This window comes from Nyctereutes procyonoides, unplaced genomic scaffold (assembly GCF_905146905.1).
Source record: "Nyctereutes procyonoides isolate TBG_1078 unplaced genomic scaffold, NYPRO_anot_genome, whole genome shotgun sequence".
In the NCBI taxonomy this organism is placed as follows: domain Eukaryota; kingdom Metazoa; phylum Chordata; class Mammalia; order Carnivora; family Canidae; genus Nyctereutes; species Nyctereutes procyonoides.
In genome coordinates, this window is record NW_026575126.1 from 63,466,747 (window position 1) to 63,489,170 (window position 22,424).

The window sequence follows — 22,424 nt, forward strand, 5'->3', positions numbered from 1 at the left end:
CAGGGTCCTTTTTCCCCCTGCCCACCCCCACCTCTCCAGCTGCCTAGAGGTTCCAAGGCTGGGCTCTGGCTGATGGGGGAGGGGTTTATGGCAGGAGGTGACACCACGGGAGGCTTGTCACTTGGGCATGGCCAGCACCATCTGCTCAGGCATCTGCCTGCCTGAGGTGGCGCCCCGCTAATTACCTGCGGTAGGGGGGCCAGGAAGACGCCTGGGAACCACTATCCCCCATCACACCCCAGGACAGAGGCGCTGGGGTAGGGCCCCAGGGCCCCAAGAGCAAATGGGCCACAGGCTCCCCCCTCCCCCCGCCGGGGGTGGGGGCAGGAATCTGGTACCGGGGCCAGACTTTTACCCAGTCAATCCTACTGCCTTCAGGCCCTGCCCTTGACATTCAGGTGGAGGAGGAGGGCTAAGCGCTGTGAAGGTAACTAGCCGGTGGGCAGAGTGAGCGCTACCTGGGACCTGTGGCTCTGGTGGTCGCAGGGGCCTCCCGACGAGGGGATGCCAGAGAGGAGAGGGAGGGGACCGAGGCGCAGCCAAGCGCAGAGCCGCCCCCAGCTGCGCCTCCGGAAGATGCGGGGGGCAGGGAGCTCGGACCCCAGCCCCCCGCCCCCCGCCCCTTCCGGGCCCCTGGCCCCTGGCGCTCACCCCGGCTGCCGCGCATTCCTGCCGCCCCTGCTCGTGCGGTGGGCGGGCCCGGCCCGTGGGAAGGCCTGGGGGCGGGGGCGCCGTGTGCCGGGGGGGCGGGGCGGGGCGCAGCTGGGCCGCAGCTGGCCCGAGCAGAGAGGGACCAAACGGGACGGGGGCAGCCTTTCATCCCGCGAGGGCCGGGCGCCCGGCGGATTTCGGGGACCGGCCCCCCACCCGCGCCGCCGGGCTGGGCTTCGAGGAAGTTAGCTCGGGGGGGAGGGGACGGGGCGTTGAAGGTGGGATTAAGGACAGGTGCTTTCTCGGTCATCCCGGACGCTCCACCTAGGCGCCGCCCCGAGGGGAGGCTGCGGGGTCGGGGGGTGCAGTGCCCCGCGGGGGGGGGGGAGGGAGGAGGGAGGACTTCTGCGGGACCGCGGAGCCCCCGCCCCGGGCGCGGCCCCGTCGGCGCTGGCCGGCCCGGTTTCGCCCTCGGGGCCGCCCGAAGCCCACGGCCCGCAGCCGCCCGCGGGGGACGACCTGGGCGGGGCGGGCGGCGCACGTGCTCCAGGGGCGGGGGCGGCGCGCCCGCCCGGCCTTTCCCAGACCCCCGCCGCGGCCCCACGTGGGCGCTGCGAGTCTCGGGGGCGACCCGCGCGCGGCCCCGCCCCAGGGCCCGGGGCCAGTGAGCGCGGGGGCGGGCGGGCCGGGCGGGCCGGGCGGGAGGCCACGCCCCGGGGCGGGCCGGGCCGCGCGGGGAGGCTTAAGAGCGCGGGGCGCGGGCCGGGGCGGCTGGACGCGCGGCGGGACCCGGGCTGCTCGGCGTGGCGGCGCGGGGCGGGCCAGGGCGCGGGCCGGGGCGCGGGGCAGGGCGCGAGGCAGGGCGCGGGCCGGGGCCGGGCAGGGCAGGGCGCCGGGGGCTGCCAGCCCACCATGCTCAAGCGCTGCGGCCGACGCCTGCTGCTGGCGCTGGCGGGCGCGCTGCTCGCCTGCCTGCTGGTGCTCACGGCCGACCCGCCGCCGCCCCCGGTGCCCGCCGAGCGCGGCCGGCGCGCGCTGCGCAGCCTGGCGGGCCCCGCGGGGACGGCCCCGGCGCCCGGGCTGGAGGCGGCCCCGGCGCCCGCCGCGCTCGCCCGCGAGGTGCAGAGCCTGTCCGAGTACTTCGGCCTGCTGGCCCGCGCGCGCAGAGACGCGGGCCCGCCGCCCGGGGGCGCCCCCCGCCCCGCCGACGGCCGCCCCCCGCCCCCGCCCCCCCGCCCCCGGCCGAGCCGCTGGCGCCCCACGACGTCTTCATCGCCGTCAAGACCACCAGAAAGTTCCACCGCGCGCGCCTCGACCTGCTGCTGGAGACCTGGATCTCGCGCCACAAGGAGATGGTGAGCCCTCGCGGCCCGTGCAGTGCAGCCGGCGGCGGGTCCCACGCGCGCCAGGCCGCGCCTCCGTCCAGCCGCGGGAACTCCCGGGGGGTCGTGACGCCAGCCCGTCTCTTCCCAGCCCGGTGTGCCTGCCGGCGCCACTCTCCCCGTAGAGTTGTGGAAGTGTCCCAGGGGGACCCGACCCCATCCAACTTCCAGAGCCCTGGATGGTGTGCAATGACTCTGCACCAGCTGCCAGTGTTTGGGGTCGGTGCCCTGTGATGCTTCTTAACCCCCCAAACGCTGGAGTCCATTAATAAGGTGCTGTCGTCTCCAAATCCCCCCAAAGCCGATTCTTCTTCGTGGGGCACCCGCACTGGGCGCAGACCCTTCCCTGGGGAGGAAGACTTGTTCTTAGTGGTGGAATGGGGAATTAGAACCTCCAGCATAGGGCTGGTTTCCCGCCCCCCCCCCCCCAGTCTTTGCTGTAGGATGGGGGACAAGTCATCGTTCAAGGTAACCTAGAGTTAGAGTGTGTGTTGGTGAGCCCTGGAGAATCCATCTTCAAAGAGAGCTGTTTTTCGGGGGTGTGTGCACAGACCCTGTCCCCACAGCACAGGAGTCTCTGGAGTTTGGAACCTTGTGCTTAACTGCACGCTCATTGCACATCGGCGTCCTACACATAATCAAGACACACCCCACTTTGAAAATCTCCCTCGAGGCTGCAGCAGGACGGTTGGGTTGGGGCGGGCAGTGTGGGCCCTGCCAGGGAAGGGGCAGCGGTGGGGGGGTGGGTGTAGCCCTGGGCTAGGAGATTCAAAGGCTTGAGTGGGCATCTGGGATGAAGCTGAGAGATCCTTGACTAGATAGTGAGGGCTCAGAGAAGATCCCACCCCCCTTCCTCCCTATTTAAACCTCATGATGAAGTCCTGGGATCTTCTGGAGTGGCTGCGCCCTGTTTTGGGACTGGGTTTTGGTGAGGTCATGATGGGGGCCAGGGTGGGGGTGGGAAGGGTCCTCTCTGGTTCCAGTTTGGGGAGGGGGCCCCCTGGGAGCCCCGTGGCAGCCTCCTGGGAAGGCAGCATCCCCTTTCCCAGGGGCTCAGTGGGCCAGCGGGAGGGGGCGGCGGGGGCCCGGGGGGTTTTGTTTGGCCGCTGGGCCGTTAGGATTCCCAGCGCCCGGCGGCTCTCACGCCGGCCGCTTGGGCAAGGTAACAAAGCCCCTTTCTCCAACGGAGAAAGGCGTCCGGCCTCTTGTGTGCAGCTATGCGCTCCATGGGAACCGCCGCTGGCGTGCTGGCCACTCAGGTTGCCTGGCGATGAGGGGGCCGGCGGCCCCCCCCAATCCCTGACTGACAGCCCTTGTGGGGCACCATCCTTGAGCCAGGCACCCTACCCCCCCAGGACTCTGCCTCCCTGCTGTGTGACCTTTGGCAGCATTCCGCTTCCCCTGGGCTGCCACCAGCTCTCAGTACAGACCCTAGGGGCTTTCTCCAGCAGAGGGGGTGGTCGAGGGGTCTTGGGTACCAGTGCCAGCCGAGGTGGGTAATGTTGGGCAAGACCTGAGGCCTTTCTGACCTTCAGTCTCCTCATCTCTGAAATGGGGAAAGCCTTGTCCTTCTAGTATGGTGTTGTAAGAGGGATGGCAAAACGTGGAGGTGGAGGGAATGAGTCAGGGTGGGGGCTGTCACTGCCCTGGGCCCCGAGGTCCCTGCTGAAGGGGCCACCTCAGGTTTCCTTCTGAACCCACCCAGGAAAGGCTGCATCTGCCCCAGCATCAGCTCGTGTGTCACGGCGTGCCAGAGGGCTTCACATCGCCTTGTTGGGCGAGGGGGTGCTTGAAACTATCCCGACCAGGGTCCTCCTCTCCCAGTCCTGTGCCTGGTGATTCAGACTCAGTGCGATGGGGGAAGACTCTGAGAAGTCCAGGCTTTGGTGGGGGAAACCCAGAGAGGCTGTGCAAGCTGAGAGTGGGCATCTAACTGACGTGGAGGGTTGGGGGACTTCCTGGAGGAGGTGCCATTTGAGCTAGACAGCACAAGCACAGCATGTATAAGAAACTTCCAGCACTTGGCATGATAGTCAAGGGGTGGGGGTAGGTGGGGGGCAGGGGCGGTCAGCAGGGGCCACACTGTGACAGTGCTCAATGAGTCCAGGATGAGGGGCTGGACCTTTGGCCCCCATGCCCCCCCTCACAGGAGTGGGCCAGGCTTCTGCGGCTGCCACCACAGCGGCCACAATTGCTGGGGGAGAGCTTGGCATCCTGTGTTTCTTTGAATTGCAGCTCCAGGAACAATGCCGCTTCCTGTGGGTGTCCTCCCGCCCGCGCTGGGCCAGCCTTGCCGCCCCTGCTGCCCTGCTCTTCCTCCTCCAGCCCCATCGTTGGGGAAATGGGGAGGAGGCCTGCGGGGGTGGGGTGGGGTGGGGTGGGGGTGGTCTCGGTCTCTGCAAGGCTCTTGGGGCTAGACCAGCACCCCCTCTGCCCCAGGGCATGACCACAGGCTGGAGGCTGCCCCTCTCTGGTCCTCCTTGTCCCTAGTGTACGTTAGGGAGTAATGGAGCCCACCTCTCAGGGCTGCTAGGGAGACCGAAGAAGAGTCCTGGGCGGCCCAGGACTCTGTTTCCGTGCTTTGCTCTGGCTACAGGGGAGCTCTTGTTATGCCCATTTGACAGAGGGGGATACTGAGGCTCTTAACTGCCAGACAGCCCATCCCCTCCTCTGCTGGTTGCTCTGATGTAGGGAGACCGAGGCCTGGCACACTCACAGCCCCACAGCCCCACCCTCCCCGGTACCCTCTCCAGGCCGCCTGCCTGCCTGCCTCGCTCTCCCCACAGCTGAACAAAGGTGACTTTAATCTCCGTAGCCTTGGGCTGGGTTTTTAGGGCACCACCAAAGCGCGGGAGAACAGGCCCCGCTTGATCTCATTAAGAAAGCATTTTCCTTTTAATCCAGCGACGGCAGTGGCGCGTCTGCACTGGCCGGTCTCAGCCTCCCACAGCATTCCTGGGCTGAGATGCTGGGGAGTGGGTGGGGGGCTGGGTGCAGGTCTGTGCGTGCGGGCTGCCTTGGGGTGCCTGCAGGGCTCTGGAAAGAGTGTATGGAGAGGGCCTACGTGGGGTCTGCCCCGGCTCTCAGCCTGTGATCAGCAGCTAGTGGCCTCACCTGAGTATGTGCTCCAGTCTGAGGTCAGGCCAGGCAAGGGGCGGGGGGCTGCCCAGAAAGCCACCTCGAGGTGGGTCCCCCAGGTTCCTGGATGTGTACTGTGCTCCAGGTTTGCACGTGCTAGATCCTCCCTTGGACCCACAGAAGGAAACAGGTCCGGTGGTCATGGAGGTGGGGGTCTTCTGCTGCCTTCTTAGGCTCAGAGCACCCCCCTCACCAGCACCGGCCCCGGGTTTGCATTCAGCCATGCCTGGGTGCGCTGGGCGGCACGCGCTGGGCGGGCCAGGCAGAGGAAGGAACATTCCTCCCCGTGTGCCGACGGGCCCAGGCGGGTGCCGGCAGCTCCTGGCCCCGCCCCGCTGCCCCCTCCCCCTTCCTCGGAGCGATCCTGGCAGGGGTGGCCCGAGCTGGCACAGGTGGAGCCTTGATGTGGCCTTGGGCGAGGCCTGTCTGCCAGCCTGGATTTCCTTGCCTGAGCAGTGGGAGGGGGGCTGCCGGGCCTCGTGGGGGCAGGGGGTACTGATCTTGGGGCTGGGGCACATGCGGTTTCCTGCCTCAACCCTCCTGATGATCGGTGTCTCCAGAGAACAACGGTGCCTTCTTAGGCTCAGAGAAGGTGACCTGCCTGGCTAGTCACCCTGCCCAGGGTGTTGGGTGGGGGCGGGGGGGGCAGACTTGAAGGCCCAGCCCAGAAGGCTGTAGTGCTGTGGCTGCACCCCTGCCCATTGGACCTCTCGCCCAGCCCGGCCCAGTTAACCAGGCCAGCTGTATGGTAATGGGCAGCTCGGCCACTCCTGCTTAACGCGGCCGAGTTAAGGCCAGCCCGGCGCCCCTCGCCGCGCGGCCCAGGACAAAGCTGGCGGACAATGCCTGGTGATTCATCCTCCCTCCGGGCCCTTTGTCCGCCAGGGCTTGGCAGCCGCCCAGCAGAGGCCTTTGTCCCTGATTGAGACTTGGCTTCCCAAAGCCGACCTCCTCCGCCTGTCCCCCCCCCCCCCCCCCCCCGCCCCTCTGCCCCCTTCTGCAGGCTGGGCGCTGTGTCAATAAGGGTGTGTGTCCCGCCAGGTGTGCGGGCAGGCAGGGAGCCGGTTACCTGGCGGGTGGGCGGGGCGCCCCACCTGGCTCGTGCCGGCACAGCCGCCCAGCGACCTGGGGGCCCAGCTGCCGACATGGGGGGTGGGGTCTGCAGGAGTCCCAGCCCAGCTTCTGCCTAGGTTGGGCATTGGAGACCCACTCTGTGCACGTGGGGAAACAGGCCGACTGAAGGGTGGGCGTGACTGAGCTGTGGCTGCTGGAGCCCTGGGGTATCCAGCTCCGCACTCCCACAGCGGCCCCGGGGTTGGGGGACACAGAGCTGCCTGTTCAAGGCCACGTTTCTCCTTCCAGACGTTCATTTTCACCGACGGGGAAGATGAAGCCCTGGCCAGGCGCACGGGTGAGCCCTGGGCTTGGGGAGGCCAGGGGGACTCCATTCCTGGGAGGAACTGTCCCCTCCACCCGCCCTCCTCCCCTCCAGAGAGGTCACAGAGGCCATGGGCCAGAGAGGGCAGTTTACTCAACTGGTTTGCTCAATGCCCCGCCCCACCACTCGGAGGGGGGGGACACCCAATTCTCATGCAAATAAGGTCCTTTCAGCTCCCGCGGCCCTTTGAGCTGATGTGGCGGCAACAGGTGGCCGGTGCTGGGAAAAAGCCGCCTGAATGGGCAGGGGCGGGCCGGGGTTGCCCTGAAGGGGGTTGGGCCTGGGGGGGGGGTGATCACTGGGCCTTGAGCCCTGTGCTGGGGAGGGGGCCGAGGGGGGAGCCCACTGCAGGGCACAGCTTGAACCCAGGGCACCCTGGGACAGGCCCCCCCCCCCTCTGCTCTCACAGGGCGCTCGGTCCTCTCTGAGCCAGCTCGAACCTGCTAACGGCCCCCCTTCCCTTGTTCACAGGCAACGTGGTCAACACCAACTGCTCGGCTGCCCACAGCCGTCAGGCCCTGTCCTGCAAGATGGCCGTGGAGTATGACCACTTCATTGAATCGGGGAGGAAGTGAGTGTTGGCCTCAGGCTGCCGCCCAAGGATTGTGCCCCATCCCCTCCAGGTTCCTGCCCTGGCCTTCTGCACCCCTTGACGCCCTGCCCTCTGTCCGCTCTGCTGCCCGCTTCTCTGCAGGTGGTTCTGTCATGTGGACGATGACAACTATGTCAACGTCAGGGCTTTGCTGCGACTGCTGGCCAGCTACCCGCACATGCAGGACGTGTACATCGGCAAGCCCAGTCTGGACAGGCCCATCCAGGCCACAGAGAGGGTCAGCGAGAACAAGGTGGTGAGTGCCCTGCTCTCGGGCCTGTGCTGAGCAGGGAGGAGGCCAAAGGTGTCCCTGGAGCCTGGGGCGAGGGTCTCACCACGCTCCCTTCCCACAGCGCCCTGTCCACTTCTGGTTTGCCACCGGTGGGGCTGGCTTCTGCATCAGCCGTGGGCTGGCCCTGAAGATGAGCCCGTGGGCCAGGTGAGTGCCATTGGTGTCCCCCCCGCCCCCGCCACCCCCCCCCCAATAAACCTACCCTGCGTCCCAAGGTTCCCCCTCTTGGTCCCTGGCCTCATTCATCTTCCCAGCAGCAGGTGTCCCTAACCTCACTCATGGGTGGGCTGAGTCATGAATTCCCACCCCCACCCCCACCTCCGCCCCCAACTGGTCACTTCCTGCCTACTGGGCAGCAGGGCTGGTCAGTGCCAGACCCAGGCACCACTGGGCAGGACTCCTTTCTGCACCCAGTAACCTCCAATTCAGAATTGTCAGGCTGGTTCAGAGCAGGGTGTTGCACTGGGAGGGGATCTGCATCCAGCTCCCCAGGGGCATGTTCCCTCCTCTCCCCAGTCTGGCTTCTTCGTTCCCTGCTGGGTCCTACCAAGCTCCTGATGGGCAACCAGCTCCTGCCTTTTTGTTCAGCGGTGGGTCCTTTCCTCCTGCAGCAGGGGCCACTTCATGAGCACGGCTGAGCGGATCCGCCTGCCGGATGACTGCACCGTAGGCTACATCGTGGAGGCCCTGCTGGGTGTGCCCCTCATCCGCAGCGGCCTCTTTCACTCCCACCTGGAGAACCTGCAGCAGGTGCCAGCGTCGGAGCTCCGGGAGCAGGTGTGCTGCCCTGGCCTGGGCAGAGGGGAGCTGCTGGGCTGGGAGGGAAGGGGAAAACCAGAGGAGCAACCAGGTGGTGTGGGGGGAATGGGGAGTCACTGTTGTAAGTAGGGACATCAAGAAGGGCCCCACTGTTGGCTGCCCCTCGGACACCCCCATCCCCGGCAGGACCCTGCTCCTATCCTGCACGACATGCCTAGTCTGTGCTGTTTGGGGGCTCTTCCTATATATAGCAGCAGAGGACTCTCTTGGCCTCCGCTGAAGCCCCCACTCTAGACTTCATCCTGGGTCACGCAGGGCAGGTGGGGCGCGGTACAGTGTGATTCGTGGGCCTTCCTTCTTGGTCCAAGGGAGGGCAGAAGGCACAGCTGTCCCCCTGGATTAAAACCACAGGGCCTGGGATCCCTGGGTGGCGCAGCGGTTTGGCACCTGCCTTTGGCCCAGGGCGCGATCCTGGAGACCCGGGATCGAATCCCACGTCGGGCTCCCGGTGCATGGAGCCTGCTTCTCCCTCTGCCTGTGTCTCTGCCTCTCTCTCTCTCTCTGTGTGACTATCATAAATAAAATAAAAATTAAAAAAAAAAAAAAAAAAAAAAACCACAGGGCCTGCCACCGACAGAGCCCAGGGCATGGGGACCCCTCCCAGCTTCACTCTGTGCCTCCTCCCACAGGTGACCCTCAGCTATGGCATGTTCGAGAACAAGCGGAACGCCATCCACATGAAGGGGCCCTTCTCAGTGGAGGCTGACCCTTCCAGGTGAGGAAGCAGGTCCAGATAGAGGTTGGGATGTGCGGCAGGTCCCCTGGGGGTGCGGTGGGGGTAGGGGGTCTGCAGGAGCTGGTCCTGTGAAGCACCCCCGGGAGCCTTGCTCAGGGTATAATAGGGCCCCCCCCTGCGGCGGTGGGTCTGAAGATGGGTCTCAGTACCCACTCCCCACACAGACCAGCCCCCTACTCCATCCCTACAGGTTCCGCTCCATCCACTGCCACCTGTACCCGGACACACCCTGGTGTCCCCGCACCACTGTCTTCTAGCAGCCATGGTTGAGACCCCGTCCTCGGGCGCCCCTGGTATCCAAAGGGCCCGGGGACCTGTGTTGTGCCGCCCTGGCCTTGGCATTCGAGGCTCCCTCAGGGCCGTGCCTGCATGTGTGTGCTCTGTGCCTGTGTGCAGCAGGCTGCTGGGCAGTTCTGCTCTGCCAAGGAACAGGCCGAAGTGCCACTTGTCTGCCTTTCCATGCCCCGTGGGTCAGCAGGCTCTGGCGCCCCATCCCAGGATGTGTGTCAGAGGTCACTCTATGGGCCTTTTTATTATTTTGGGGTCTTTCGACAGCATGAGGACCAGGGGCTGCTCTGCAGGGATATGCAGATGCCTCTCCCTTCCTGTCGGGTGCAGGCTCTGTGCCAGGGGGCCCCTGCCTCCGAGCCCCTTTTCCCACACACTGCGCTCAGAGGAACAGCAGCCAGCACCTGGGCACAGCCACCCCATGAAGCCCCTTACGACCATGTGGCCAGGTGAATAGCAGCTCCCCTCCCAACCATCCTGGGTGGGGTGTCTTTCCAGTCCTTGCGGAGGTCTTCTCTTTGTCTCCCCATGATGGGGAGACAGAGCTGAGCATATTATCACCTCTCTGAAGTAGAGAGAAAGTCACCCATAATGGGCGTGTCTGTAAATATTGTGACAGTATTTTTTTACTGTGCTTGTTTTTCATAAGGGGGTGGGTAAAAGGTAAGGTGTTCTTGTTTTGGGGGGGTGGGTGGGGCGGGTGTTAATTTTATCTTTTCTGTGGATCAGAAAAAGCAGAAGCCAAACTTGAGATGATCTTTGTTGTTCAAGCTGATGGAAATGTCTACTGCTCCATATATTTATATGTCCCAGCATCTGGACCACCCTCACCCCCTCCTGCACCATACCTGTCCCCCGCAGGCCCAGCTTGGCACACCTGGCCCGTGGGGTGTGTTTTGTCTTCTGTTTTTCTTTCTGCAAAGACATAGCTAGGAAAGCCACCGATAATGGAAAAGTTCTCAGGGAATTGAAGTGTGGTTACTATGGTGACGTCCTTTGCTGTGAATAAAGTGCTCTTTGGGGCAACCCTGGGGTTCTGATCTTGCTGGAAATTGGGCCTGAGGTGCAAGTCCATGGGAGGTGGATCCAGGGGACCTGGGGCTTGTTTGCTGTCAAGGAGGCGGGGGAGAGAGATAGAAGGGAAGCGGAGCAGCCACTGGCAGGTGCGTGGGGATATGGTCAGGGGTGGTGGAGTGGCCCTAGGGCTCCATCCTGCGTCAGGCCTGGTTCTGGAGGCTGCAGGGAGCCTTGCCTTCCCTGCGGGAGGGACGGGGGCTTGAGATGGCGCAGCCTGGGACCTTCTTACCTGGCTTCATCCCCATCACACACTCACAGATGCCATATCCTTGTCCCATTTTGGGAATGCCAGAACTAAGGCTCGGAGCCAGGGACAGCCAAGGTCAGGCACCTAGGCTGGTGGGGTGGTAAATAGCTCAAACGCCGAGGCCTGGTGGTCTTGGGTCCTGGCCTCCCCTTCATTCACTTCTCAACACAGAATAGAGACAGTCATTGGAAAAGTGCCACGTTTCCCCAGCCCTGACCTGCAGGGAACTCAAAACCAGTCCCATACCTGGGTGGCTCAGCAGTCGCGTGTCTGCCTTTGGCTCAGGGTCCCGGGATCGAGTCCTGCATCAGGCTTCCTGCATGGAGCCTGCTTCTCCCTCTGCCTATGTCTCTGCTTCTCTCTGTCTCTCATGAATAAATAAAATCTTAAAAAAAAAACCAACAAAAAAAAACTTAAAAAAGCCAGTCCCATCCCCACCAGCCATGTGCTTGCATACTCCGCACCCCCAAATGGAGGGCATGGGCCAGGACATCCTTCCTCACAACCCTTGCTGGTGGTGGCTCCTCAGGCCTGGGGGCACCTGGCCAGGGCCTGACCCCATCTGGGCCTGTATGGCCCTGAGTCAGCAGAGTGGCTTCCGGAAGGGCTGTGGGCAGTGTCTGGGACAGAGGGAGGGGAGGAGGACCCCTGAGCATCGCAGCCTGACCCCCTGTCCAGGGTGCCCCCTCCGTGGTGCAAGGAGCCATCCTACCTAATCACCAAGGAGAGGGAGCGGAGGGCGGCCACCAGCAGAGGAGCCTGCTGCCTGCCTGAGTACAGAGCCAGGGCCCAGGCCGCTGGCCGCAGCCCCACAGAGCTGAGAGCGCCCTTGCTGGGACAGGTAGTGCTGGCCTCAGAGCTGGGGTCGTGGGGAGGAGGCCCTGGGTCCTCGTCTGAGAGCAGGGGTAAATGTGTCTCCAGGCTCTGGGTGTGGGGGGCTGCCACCCAGGGGCACAGACACCTAGCCCTTCCCTCTTCTCAAGAAATGGAGGGCGGGCAGTTCCTCCTGAGAAGGGGAAGCAGGTCCAGGAGGGGCCTGACGGGAACCAGCAGCCTGATTTCTTCCATCTGCTGCCCTCAGGGGTGTGGGGAAGGGGCCCTCCCCCAGGAAGATGAGTCACAGAGTTGACCTCACTTCTCCCCCCGCAGCAGGCCTGAGGGTGTCATGCTCTCCCCTCCACCCCCCTGCACTGGGCTAGTGGCTGGTTGCCACACACGGTCCGGGCTGACCCACGGGGGTGCCCATCCCCCAACCCGGCCCCTCCCACACTGCCTGTCATTTGGGGGCTTTCAAAATAAGTAACCATGCAGCCATGGGGGCAGCTGGGTGCTCCCCACCCCCACCCCCTGGGGCTTCCGTGCTGCCAGGCGGCTGAGCGCTGCACCAGGTCCAGGCTGGGGGGCCCCTCCCTGCTCAGTTTAAACAAACTTCCCTTCACCTGGGGCCATCACAGCCGACTAGACTTCCTGAGAGGCAGTGGCGCATCTGAGCTCCAGGCTTCACTGGGGTGCGGGGGCGGGGGGGGGGGTCCGGGTCTCCGCACAGCCCGGGAAGAGGTGTGTGCGGAGGTGGGGCTGCTCCATACGCCTGGGACAGAGGACAGACAGCGGACTGGGTCCCCACCATCCTTCCCCAACCTGGCCCACCCCCGGGTGGTCAACCCCGGGACTGCCTGGAGGCTCCCTTTCCTGCTGGGGGCTTCCTCCAGTTCCGGCCTCTCTGGGCCTGGGGTGGGGTGGGTGGGGAATGACCAGAGACGGTTTGTCAGACGGACAAGCCCCTCCTGCTGCTGCCCCAGGCCCATCTGCCCCCGCCCCCCCCCCCACTGAGCCCCAGCCTGGCCAAATGTTGTTGGAGGTGACCCCTTCCTGAGCCCAGGGTGGGACACAAACACACAAGGCCCTTGGGGCATCACTAGGAGAAACCCAGGGACCTGGGGGCTCCTGTCTGCACCCCTGGAAGTGGTCGGGCTTATGTTAGCATTCTGGGTTGGGAGCTTAGAGCTGTGGATGCCCCTCCCGTGTCCCCTACCTGCTCTGGTGCAGGTTTGTGGGGACCCTCCCCCTACTGCCGTGTGCAGTCCACTTTGGTCCTTGGGTGTCAGCTGCTGGGGAGAGCTGCTGCTTTCTCTCCCTGCCCAAATCAGCCTTCCCCAGGACCCACCAGAATCCCCGGGCACGCCCCATTCTTGCCCTTAAAAGTTCATATCGCGAACCTGAAAGTTTTTACCAGTATGTGATGAAGAAGAAAGCTCCAGCCGGCTGCAGCAGGCCACTCAGGCCACCCCCGCCACCATCCTGCCCAGCCCCGGCTCTGATGCGGAGCTGGCCGTGCCACATCCTCGAGGCCCGTCCTGGCGGGATCCTTGGGGCCTCCACCCGGCAGAGCCACGGTGAGCCCCAGACTAGCAGCGTTGCGGGAATGCAGGAGTGTCCTGAGCTCCAGGATGGGTCCCGCAGTCCCTGGGACCGGCCCTGCCCGGAGTCTCCCGTCCTCTGAGGACCCAGCGCCCCCTGCTGGCCATCTATCTGCCTGACTCCTGGAGATGCTCTTTCCACCACTTACAGACCCTGCTCCTTCTTGACCTCCCAGGGCTGGGATCAAAACACCTGCTGCCCCCCAGCCCGCCCTGGGGCTCCGAAGGCCCCTCCTTCCTGGAAACCTTGCCTCCTGGCTCCCAAGCTCGCTCGCCCACCCTGCTCCTGTGTCCATACCAGGTTGCTTTGGCCTCCCCTCCCCCAGCCCTGCTCCCTTGGTCCCCACTACATGGTCACTCCCCAGATCTTACCTGCCCCAACACCCCATTGTGCGTCCACTTCCTGTCTGTGCCACTCCCTCCCTCCATTTCCTGACCCTGGCGGACCCCCAGCCCCCCTCACACCTCATGGGCTCATCCTTCCCTTCCCCAGGTTCAGTCATAACCTTGAGCTCACCTCTACCTCTCTTGGCTCTTGCTTCTATGTCCTCTCTCAGCCAAGCCTGTCCTCTGCGCCGGGGCAGCTGAAGGGAAACACTGCCCTCCGGGGGCGTCTCGCCCCGGGTTCCAGAAGGAGCCTCTGGCTGTGGTGAGCCCCCTGTGCCCACGTTGTCCCCACCTGCTCTCTGGCTCCCCTGCAGTCTCTGCCCCCACCCCCCACCACTTCCTTGGCTCCCCTACTTCATGAGATCCACCCCCCATCCGCCCCCACTGCTGCCCAAACAGCTGACAGCCAGGCCAGCAGGGAGTCCACACTCCCATCTCTGGTCAGCCCTCCACTGTGACCTGGGTCCCACCCTTCTTGGTGACTGAAGGCCACTCCATAATGAGCTGTCCCCTCTTCCCTCTGCAGCCATGCCGTGTCAGTCTGTCCCACGTGCTGTTATCTGTCCTAAAACACGCACGCAGGCTGGCACACACACACTCCTCGGGGCCACACTCCCTCCAGGTGTGGCACTGTTTTTCTACGTTGCAGCTAAACTCAAAGAGGAGGAGTCACATCTTGCTGTCCCCGCGTCCTCTCCGGTGCTCTCCAGAGCCAGCTGTTAGGCTTGTCCAAGGCTCCCGTGGTGTCCAGGTGGCTGAGCCCACTGGTCTCTTCTGGTGCTCCTGGAAGGAACCTGGCCATCAGCAGCACACAACATGGTCCCTCGTCTCTCCTCCACACTGTCCTCATGTGGCTGCCGGGACACCCCCCCATCCTGGGCTCCTTCTGCCCTGCTGGTCGCTCCCACTCTCAGACCCCAAACACTGGCTCTCGGTCTCCTCTTCTGCACCCATTCCCTGAGGATCATGACTTTCAACAGTGTTCAAGCCAAAGACTCCAGCTGACTGTTGCCACCTAGTGCTCTCCCCTGACTCTCAGACTCATTGTTCCACCCCTCCCTGTGCCACCTCTGGAGGAACTAATAGGCATCTTAGGCTCAACATGTCCAAAACAGGACCTCTGACCTTCTGATCCCAAACCTGCTCCCTCCCCAGCTGCCTGTCTTATTTTATGACAACACAGACCCCTACCTCAACGGCTCAACCTGAACCCCACACCCACACACAGTGTGGGGGAAGTGCTGTTGGCCTGCCTTCCAGAACCCACTCCTTTCTCACCACTCCTCGGCTGGCCAGCACAGGCCGGGCTGCCCTCCACTCTGGCCTGCACCATTGCCATCACCTCCTACCTGCTCTCCTGCTTCTGCCCCTCCTCCCTTCCCAACTCGCCAGCTAGGGTCATCCTGTTAAAATGAATGTCAGGTCGTGTCAGATGCTCCACGGCATCCTCCTCCTGCAGAGTCAGCCTCCCAAGTCCTTAGGAGACCCACTGGCTCTTTGCAATCCTCACACCTGTGCTTCATCTCTACCACTCTTCTCTGCCCCTCCATTCCAGAGACCCTCGCTTCTTTTTGTGAACACACCAGCCTCAGGACCTTTGCACAGGCTGTTCTCTCTGCCTGGAACACTCTTTCCCCAGATATTCTCCACACTAGCTTCCCCTGTGGGCAGAAGGGTGTTCACATCTTAATCTCCATAACTGATGAGTATGCTAACCTCACAGCAAAGGGGACTTTGTAGATGTGAGTAAATTAAGAACCTCGAGATGGGGAGATTATTATCCTGGATTATCCAGGTGGGTCCCATGAAATCACAAAGGTCCTCATGAGAGGAGGCAGGAGTGTCAGGGTCAGACCAAGGGATCTGAAGGTCTGCCACTGCTGGCTTTGAGGATGGAGGAGCCGTGAATCAAGGAATGTGACAGCTTCTAGGACTGAGATGTCACTGTGCCTTCTCTGACAGGGAAACTGAGGTCCCAGAGGGTCAGGAAGTGCCTGGACTCTTTCCCTTGTGGGGCTCTCTTGCCTTTTGGGCTCCTTGGCCTGATGTCCCCAGTTCACTCTCCTTACTGCACCCTGGAGGCCTCAAATGTCTCCACCCCTGGGTGCTGGGTGTCCTCAGGAGCCAAACTGGGGTCAGCTGTCCAGGCAGCTGGGGTGTGCCGTAGCTCCGCCTGGTGTCTTCCACTGAGCCTTGCAGGTGCTTCGGCCACCTGTGCCCCAGGCATGGGAGACCAATGCTGTTCGGTGAAAGGGTGCGTCCCCCAGTGCCTGGGGCTCTGAGCCCTCCTGGGAGGTGGGTGGTATTACCTTCAGGTGAGGAAAGTGAGCCGACCAGCGTCCCTCCAGAGCTCCGTGCTGGATTATGTGGCACCTTCCAGAGTCCCTTTCTCAGATGAGAGTAAGAGTGACTATTAACCCTAAAAACACAGCAGCCAGTTGTCACCAGCAAAACGAGCTTACTTGGGAAGGGCACAGCCCCTGAGACCCCCACCCGCGCACGAATCACAAACAGGGCTGGCAGCCAAGGGGCGGCGCCTGCTTATATATCCTCACGGGGGAGGCGGGGCTGCTCTGGACAGAAGCCCATTGGAGGAGACCCGAGCGGCTGCTTCTCATTGGCTAAGCGGTAAGGCCTCTCATTGGCTGGGCTGTTGCTGGAGGAAGAGATACACCTGTGTCTTCGCGTTGGGTGGGCAATTGGGGCCCATGGTCCCTGCTGGCCTCCGGGCACACATCGGGCTCCTTTATTCCTTTTCTGGCCATCATCCTGCCTGTGGGGTAGGGGTAGGGGTAGGAATGGGAAGGGCCCCAAGGAGGCCAGTGCCTGGAGATGCCCCCATAATGGGGCCCAGGAAATGCACTTCCCTGGGGACACACCATCGTTCCCACATGGCCCCCTTCAACACCCCTGCCTAAGGCCAGACCTGTCCCACTCAGAGGGCACTCGGCACAGGCTTCCCACTGCCTGAACTCCTGGGTTGGGTCGGGTCCCCCCTACCTCCCCCTGGGCGGAGGGGGGGCAGGGCTCTTGGCTCTCCAGCAGGTGACCACACTGCCCACACACTGGGTCAGGAGCCAAATCAACTCGGGAAACGAGGCTTGTTTTTTAAAATTTGTTTATTTTAAAACATGAAACCCAAGCTGAATAGAAACCACAGAAATTACATTGACGAGATTTTTAGTTATCTGCGAAGAAAAATAAAGCCCCCGAAGAAATAAAAATCAAACCCCAAACCCAGTTAAAAAAAAAAAAATTAAAAAACACAGCGACAGCACATACAGCCATGGCCCTACAGAGGTTGGAGGAAGATGCTGGAAGAAGATGCCGAGTGGTTCAGGCCTCAGTACCCCCTTCCTGCTCAGGGCCCTAAATCACACTGGGGAACGGGTGCCAGGGCCGGGAGGGGAATTGGGAGGGTTGGAGTCTTAACAAAATTATATTGACTGATATGTTATATGTAACAAAATGGTACAGCACACAACCATTATGGTTAAACAGAAGGCCCTGGCCCCTGCTGGCCCCTCGGTAGGGGCCCAGGGAGGCTACCCACCTCCCACAGGGCTGGGCAGGGGTCCCGGGTACCGTGGGAAATGGTGCTTGGGCTGGAATTGCATAGTGAGATGGGGTGGGTGGATGCTGGCCCAGATGTCCCAGCTGGCCCCTGCCTCCTACTTGACCAGCCTGTCTGGGCCCGGGAGCCAGCTGGACCCCCTGAGGCTCCGAGGCCCCTGGTGGTCCTCCCTCCCACCTGCCACCCACTTTGTCAAGGGCCACCCCCCAGATGCTGTAGGGCCTGCAGGGAGCGAGGCCGGGGAGGGATGTGGACAGGTCACTGGGATGGGGGGGAAGGGGACCCTGAAAACTCAGAAAGAAAACCAATGGTGGGACCTGTTCCCCTCCAGACTGAGGCTTGGGTTTGAACCCCCGCTGATGATTCTCCTTTTCCTTTATTCAACCTCGGTGAGTAGAAGGAACTCGATGAAGTCACAGACGGGGCAGGCACACACGCATACGACGCACGGTGGGGACTCCCAGGACGGCCGAGGTCCACAGCCTGTCCAGACAGCGCCCGCCTCTCATGCTATGTACATTCACATTGCGGGCGGCCTCCGAGGGCCGCGGGCAGCCTTTGTGCTTCTGAGCAGCGACAGAGCGCACGGCAGGGACCAGGCAGGACTGCCGGGGCCTCCCTCCTGACGCTGGGCCAGGGACGCTCTCACCACTGGTAGAACCCCGAGGGAGCACTGGGCAGGCCTGCCATGGGGGCCCAGCGCAATGGCCAGGGAGGCCTGGGGCACACAGGGCCCTGAGGTGAGGTTTGGCCACGCCCACGGGCTCAGATGCAAGGCTCAGGGCCCCAGGCCCACCTGGGGCACCCCGTGTTTGCTTGCTCACTCCCCTCCTTTCCCCGGGGCGGAGGTGGCCCCAGGAGTGGGGCAGATGTGGCCTGGCCCCCAGCCCACCTGCCCTTTTGGTCCCAGATACCAGCACAGAGAAAGAATCGTGGAGGAGGGACGGGTGGCATCTCCCCAGGCCTGTGCCAGGGAAGGGCACTGTCCCGCTCTGGAAGGAAGAGCCCACATGCCCGTAGGCGGCCTGGCCAGTTGCCTGCTTCCCACTGCAGGACCCTGGCCCGGGCCCTCCCTCATGACTGCTGGCTGGTGCTCCGCAGCCCCTGGCCTGACACACAGGCCAGAGCCTCTCTGTTTCAGGCTGGCCAGGCCAGGGCTGAGACTGGCAGGGGACTTCCCATCCTGACTTGCCGGTGGCACACCCTCCACGGCAGGAAACACAGCAAACATTGTACACTAAAGCCAAAGCACCTTAGGGAAGCCTTGTTCCCACTTCACAGGTAGGAAGAATGAGGCCGCAGGGACCTCGGTCCTACAGCCCAAGGGACATTGGTTCCCAAGGACACAGTCGTCCTGGGCAGCACCTGCCCAGGAACAGGTCTCCAGGCTTTCAGGCTGCCTGTCAGTCTACAGCCCTTCCCCAGCAGCACCCCAAGAAGAAAACGGCTACTCCAGCCCGACTCCCAGCCGGTTGTCCTAGGCTCACCTCTGGCCTGGACTAGGGGTTACATGTTTTGGCTTGGGGTCGGCCAGGGGCGCTCGCAGAGGTGAGGTTAGTGGTTAGTCCCAAGAGGGGCGGCAGAGGCCGAGGGCACATTCACAGCCAGCTCGGGTCCAGCCCCAAGGCCGGACTCGGGACACTGTGCCTGTCCTGGACAGAGAGGGAGCTGACAAGGGAGCGCTGCTCGGCCTGCAGCTCCGCCTGCCCTAGGATGACAAATGTGGTTAGTGCAAAAATGAACCGGACGAGCTGCCAAGTCTTGGGGTGAGGGAGGGGTTTGGCACCAAGAACATGGCCAGCCCTGGGGGGCACAGCCTGGGCTCGGCGTGGCACCTGCCGTCCTCCTGCCGCTGTGGATGGCTGGGCTCCACGGGCAGGGTGGGCGCTAGGGGAGAGAGCGGTGCTGGGTGGGAGGCAGAGAAATGGGGGCCTCCCCAGGAGGCTTCTGGCAACCGGCAGGAGGGGGCCTGTGGTCAGGTGGAGTGAGAGAAAGAGGAGCTCCCCGGGAACTTCCTGCACAGGAGCCTACCGGGCAGGTGCACGCCGAGGCCCCTCCAGCTCCCTGGAGCAGAGGGGGTGCTGCACAGCCTGTGAACCAAGTGACGCACAGAAGCCTTGAGGGCGCAGGAGAAGCATCGGAGCTGCGGGAGGGAGAGAGCAGGCTGGGGCGTGAGCCGAGATGGGGGTCCGCAGGGTTGGTGTGCTGCACAGTGTCGGGGACACAGCACTGAGCTCAGCCCCGAGCAGGGCTCTGCAAACCCAGATCCTCAGAGGTGGAGGGGCGTGGGGAGTGAGGGCTGGAGGGCCCAGCGTTGGTGGCATCGCTGCCCTGGTCCAGGTGCATGACCCGAGGAGGGCTCCTGCATCTCCAGGCCCCTGTGGGAAGGGGAGGGGAGGGCGAGCGGTCGCGAGGGTGCCTGCAGCGGGCCTGGTGAAGGTGAGGAGGGTCCAGCGGGTGGTCACGGGTGTAAGCGGCAGTGCTGGCACGGGGAGGAGCAGGGCGATTGGCACGTGGGCGGGTGGCCGGCTGGGGCTGTCTAGTGGCCGCTGCCGCTGGAGTCGGGGCGAGGCTGGCTGGTGGCGAGGTATTTGGCTCTCATGCTGGAGGTGTACTGGAGGGAGATAAGGGGAAGAGGGGGTCAGCAGGGTGTCGGACGTGGCCGTGTGGGCCTTGGTGAGCCGAGCCAGAAGCACCCCTGCGGGCAGGACAGGATGGGAGTGGCACGGCTGGCGGAGCCCTGGCAGAGGGGCTCAGAGGAGCCGGCTGGCCTGTGAGCAGAGGGCCAGCCCCTGCGCCCCAGGTTCAGGATGGGGACCAGCGTCCTCTTCTGGCGACAGGAGCACACTCAGGCATCTGGGCCCCCGGCCAGGCAGAGCTCAGCCCTACAAAGAGGTGGTATTTGGAGGCTCCCCAGCCACACCCCCAGGTGCCCAGGACCTGCGGCCACAGGCAGGTTGCCCTCAACGGCTGGGCTGAGGGGACGTGGCGAGGCCTCCTCTCCGAGCAAGATCCTGATCGAGGAGAGCATCGTGCAAAGGCGGAGTCAGGTTATGTTCAAGAAAGGGTCAGGCGGTCCCTGAGGGCCCAGACAGGCAGGGCCATGGGCCACAGGAACGGGGAGGCCCCACGGCTACACTCTGCCCTGTCACCCGGGGAAAGGAGGGCCCCTCAGGCTGGGGTGATGCTGCTGCCTGCTCAGGAAGGGAACAAAGCGCGTGTCCTCCCAGCTCACAGACGCAGGAACGGATGCAAGGATGGAGGTGGTGGGGGAGGTGAGGCAGGTGGGGGAGGGCAAGGGCTGCTCGGCTACCCTCGTCCAACCTGAAGCACGAGGGTCTCGATGTATGTGCGGGGTCCTCAGGGAAAGATACAGAGGAGGCGGGTGCTACGGCCACAAGCCCAGCGGGGTGTGGATGAGGGCCATGCCCCGGGCTGCTGGTGGTAGAGAGCGCGGCAGGCTGACCCCGCGCCTCAGTCTCCACTCCACAGCCCCTAGCTCAGGAGGGACAACGCTCCCCGGACCTGACAGCCCTCCTGGAACTCCTGGTAGGGAAGAAGGTCATGAGTGTCGGTGGGCCGGCCAGGACATTGTCGGAAGGAGGAGCAGTGGGCACCAGGGAGCCATGTCATTCCACAGACATGCAGCAGGGGGTGGGCGCAGCACCCCAGACCCCTGAAGGAGCCCAAGCAGGCAGGCACAGACATGTGGGGTCGGCTGGGAACAGCTTGCACGCTTGCCTGCATGCACCTGTGGGTACTTTTGAACATGCAGGGTGGCCCCTCAAGGGCCGGGCCTGCTGGCCGCACCCCCAGGGGTTAGCTCACTGAGCCTAGGCCCCAGGTGCAGGCATGCCCTCGGGCCTGGGCAGATGGTCTCCTTGCTGGGAGGCAATTAGAGGGCTGGGAGCAGCTGCAGCTGGGCCAGGGGTAGGGAAGGGGCTCACGGCCCAAGGCCAGCATGAGGTCTCTGGCGGGGCTGGTGGCTGACAAGTCTGCAGGCCTGTAAGGACCCAGAGCTGGCCCAGCGGGTGCCTGGCTGAGACGGCCCTGCTGTGGGGCAGCAATCAGCAGAGAGCACGCGGCAGGCGGTGCAGGGAGGGGCACCTGGGGGGTCAGTACCTGTCACTCTGAGGGCACGGCCACCACAGCGTTCAGGCACTATCCATGGGCTTAAACTGCCAGCCTGCGTGGCTGCCAGAGTCCAGGGCTGCCAGATAGCGCTAGGAGGGCCCAGGGTGGGAGGGGTGCAGGAGAGAGAGAGAGAGAGAGAGAGAGAAGAGAGAGGGCGGCCTGAACGCCAGGCTGTTGGGGCAGGGGCGGGGGCGGGGATGGAGCAGAGTGGCGATGGGGAGGGCCGCTGGAGCAGGGCGATGGCTTGCAAGCCCACACAGCTCCTGGCACCTGGGGCCACTGCATAGACCTATTTCTGAAGGTGGGTGAGCTTCAGCTTCTCTGGCCCTGTCCTTTGCAGCCCATCACCTCCAGGAAGGCCACCAGGGCCCCTGTCAGTCAGCAAGCTCCTTCTCTTTTGCACGAAACCAACCTGTCCTCTCTTTTCTGTTTCGACCCTGAGGCTAGAGGGGACACTGGCTAGAAGAGCCTGGGCTGAATTCTGGGCTGAGTTCAGGAAGTCCGTGGAGGAAATGAAAGGAAGTGGAACAGGCTGGGGAAGGAGAGCCAGGGCCCCTTAGGGTCAAGCTGACCCACCACGTAGCCAGCCCCCAGCTGCCCACTCTGACCCCAGGGCACCTCCAGCACCACCATCTCCTGGGGCCAGATGTCCACTGGAGAACCCCAGCTCAGGAGACCCCTCACTCCGGCGCTGGGGACTCACAGCAGCAGCCCCTGGGGCCACACTGAGCAGGAGAGTGACACCAGACCCCAAGGCAGCAGGGCGCCCCCCTCAGGCCTGCCCCCCACCCACCAGGCCTGGGACTTACTGAGGGCGGTGGGGACTCGCGCCCGATGAGGGGGGTGTTCTCACAGCGTGGATTCTGGAAGTTGGCGTTCTGGCTCCTGCGGTGTGGGGAGAGGGGCCATGAGTGGCTCCAGCCTTGGCAGTCCCAGCGCTGGTCAGAGGCCACTCTGGAGCCAGGTGGACCCCATGTCCACCCTGCTCTGCCTGGCAGCCTCTGACCCTGGGCGTTCTCGTTGCCTCCCTGCATGTGGCCCACAGTCAAGTGCCTGGGGTGCCCGTGACCTTAGCAGAGTAACCAGAGCTCAGTGGCCCACCTGCCTGCCTCAGCCCCGCTGGAGCCCACCCCCAGCCTGGAAGCCTGCCCGCCACATGGCTGGCCCCAGGCCCTCCACCGCGGCACCCTCACACCCTAGACACAGGGCCTCCATCTGACCGAGTGGCCTCACTGTTGTGGCCACAACACAG

The 22,424-nt window shown here is 63.8% G+C and overlaps 2 protein-coding genes across 2 annotated transcripts in view; one reads left to right on the forward strand and one right to left on the reverse strand.

Moving 5' to 3' along the window:
• Nucleotides 1-1,497: 1,497 nt before the first annotated feature.
• Nucleotides 1,498-10,362, forward strand: LFNG (LFNG O-fucosylpeptide 3-beta-N-acetylglucosaminyltransferase). Its single transcript, XM_055341143.1, is given in 9 exon segments — nt 1,498-1,866; nt 1,869-2,006; nt 6,534-6,582; nt 7,081-7,180; nt 7,304-7,457; nt 7,555-7,640; nt 8,105-8,270; nt 8,942-9,027; nt 9,239-10,362. Coding segments are annotated over 9 exon segments (1,149 nt in total). The 5' UTR covers nt 1,498-1,563; the 3' UTR covers nt 9,306-10,362.
• A 6,203-nt stretch (nt 10,363-16,565) lies between these two features.
• Nucleotides 16,566-22,424, reverse strand: part of TTYH3 (tweety family member 3) — a 30,355-nt gene continuing 24,496 nt past the window's right edge. Inside the window, exons 13-14 of the mRNA XM_055340051.1 lie at nt 21,982-22,057; nt 16,566-19,652 (exon numbers count right to left, since the gene is read on the reverse strand). Of these exons, the coding sequence (XP_055196026.1) occupies nt 19,578-19,652; nt 21,982-22,057 (151 nt within the window). The 3' untranslated portion in view covers nt 16,566-19,577. The remainder of the gene's footprint in view (nt 19,653-21,981; nt 22,058-22,424) is intronic.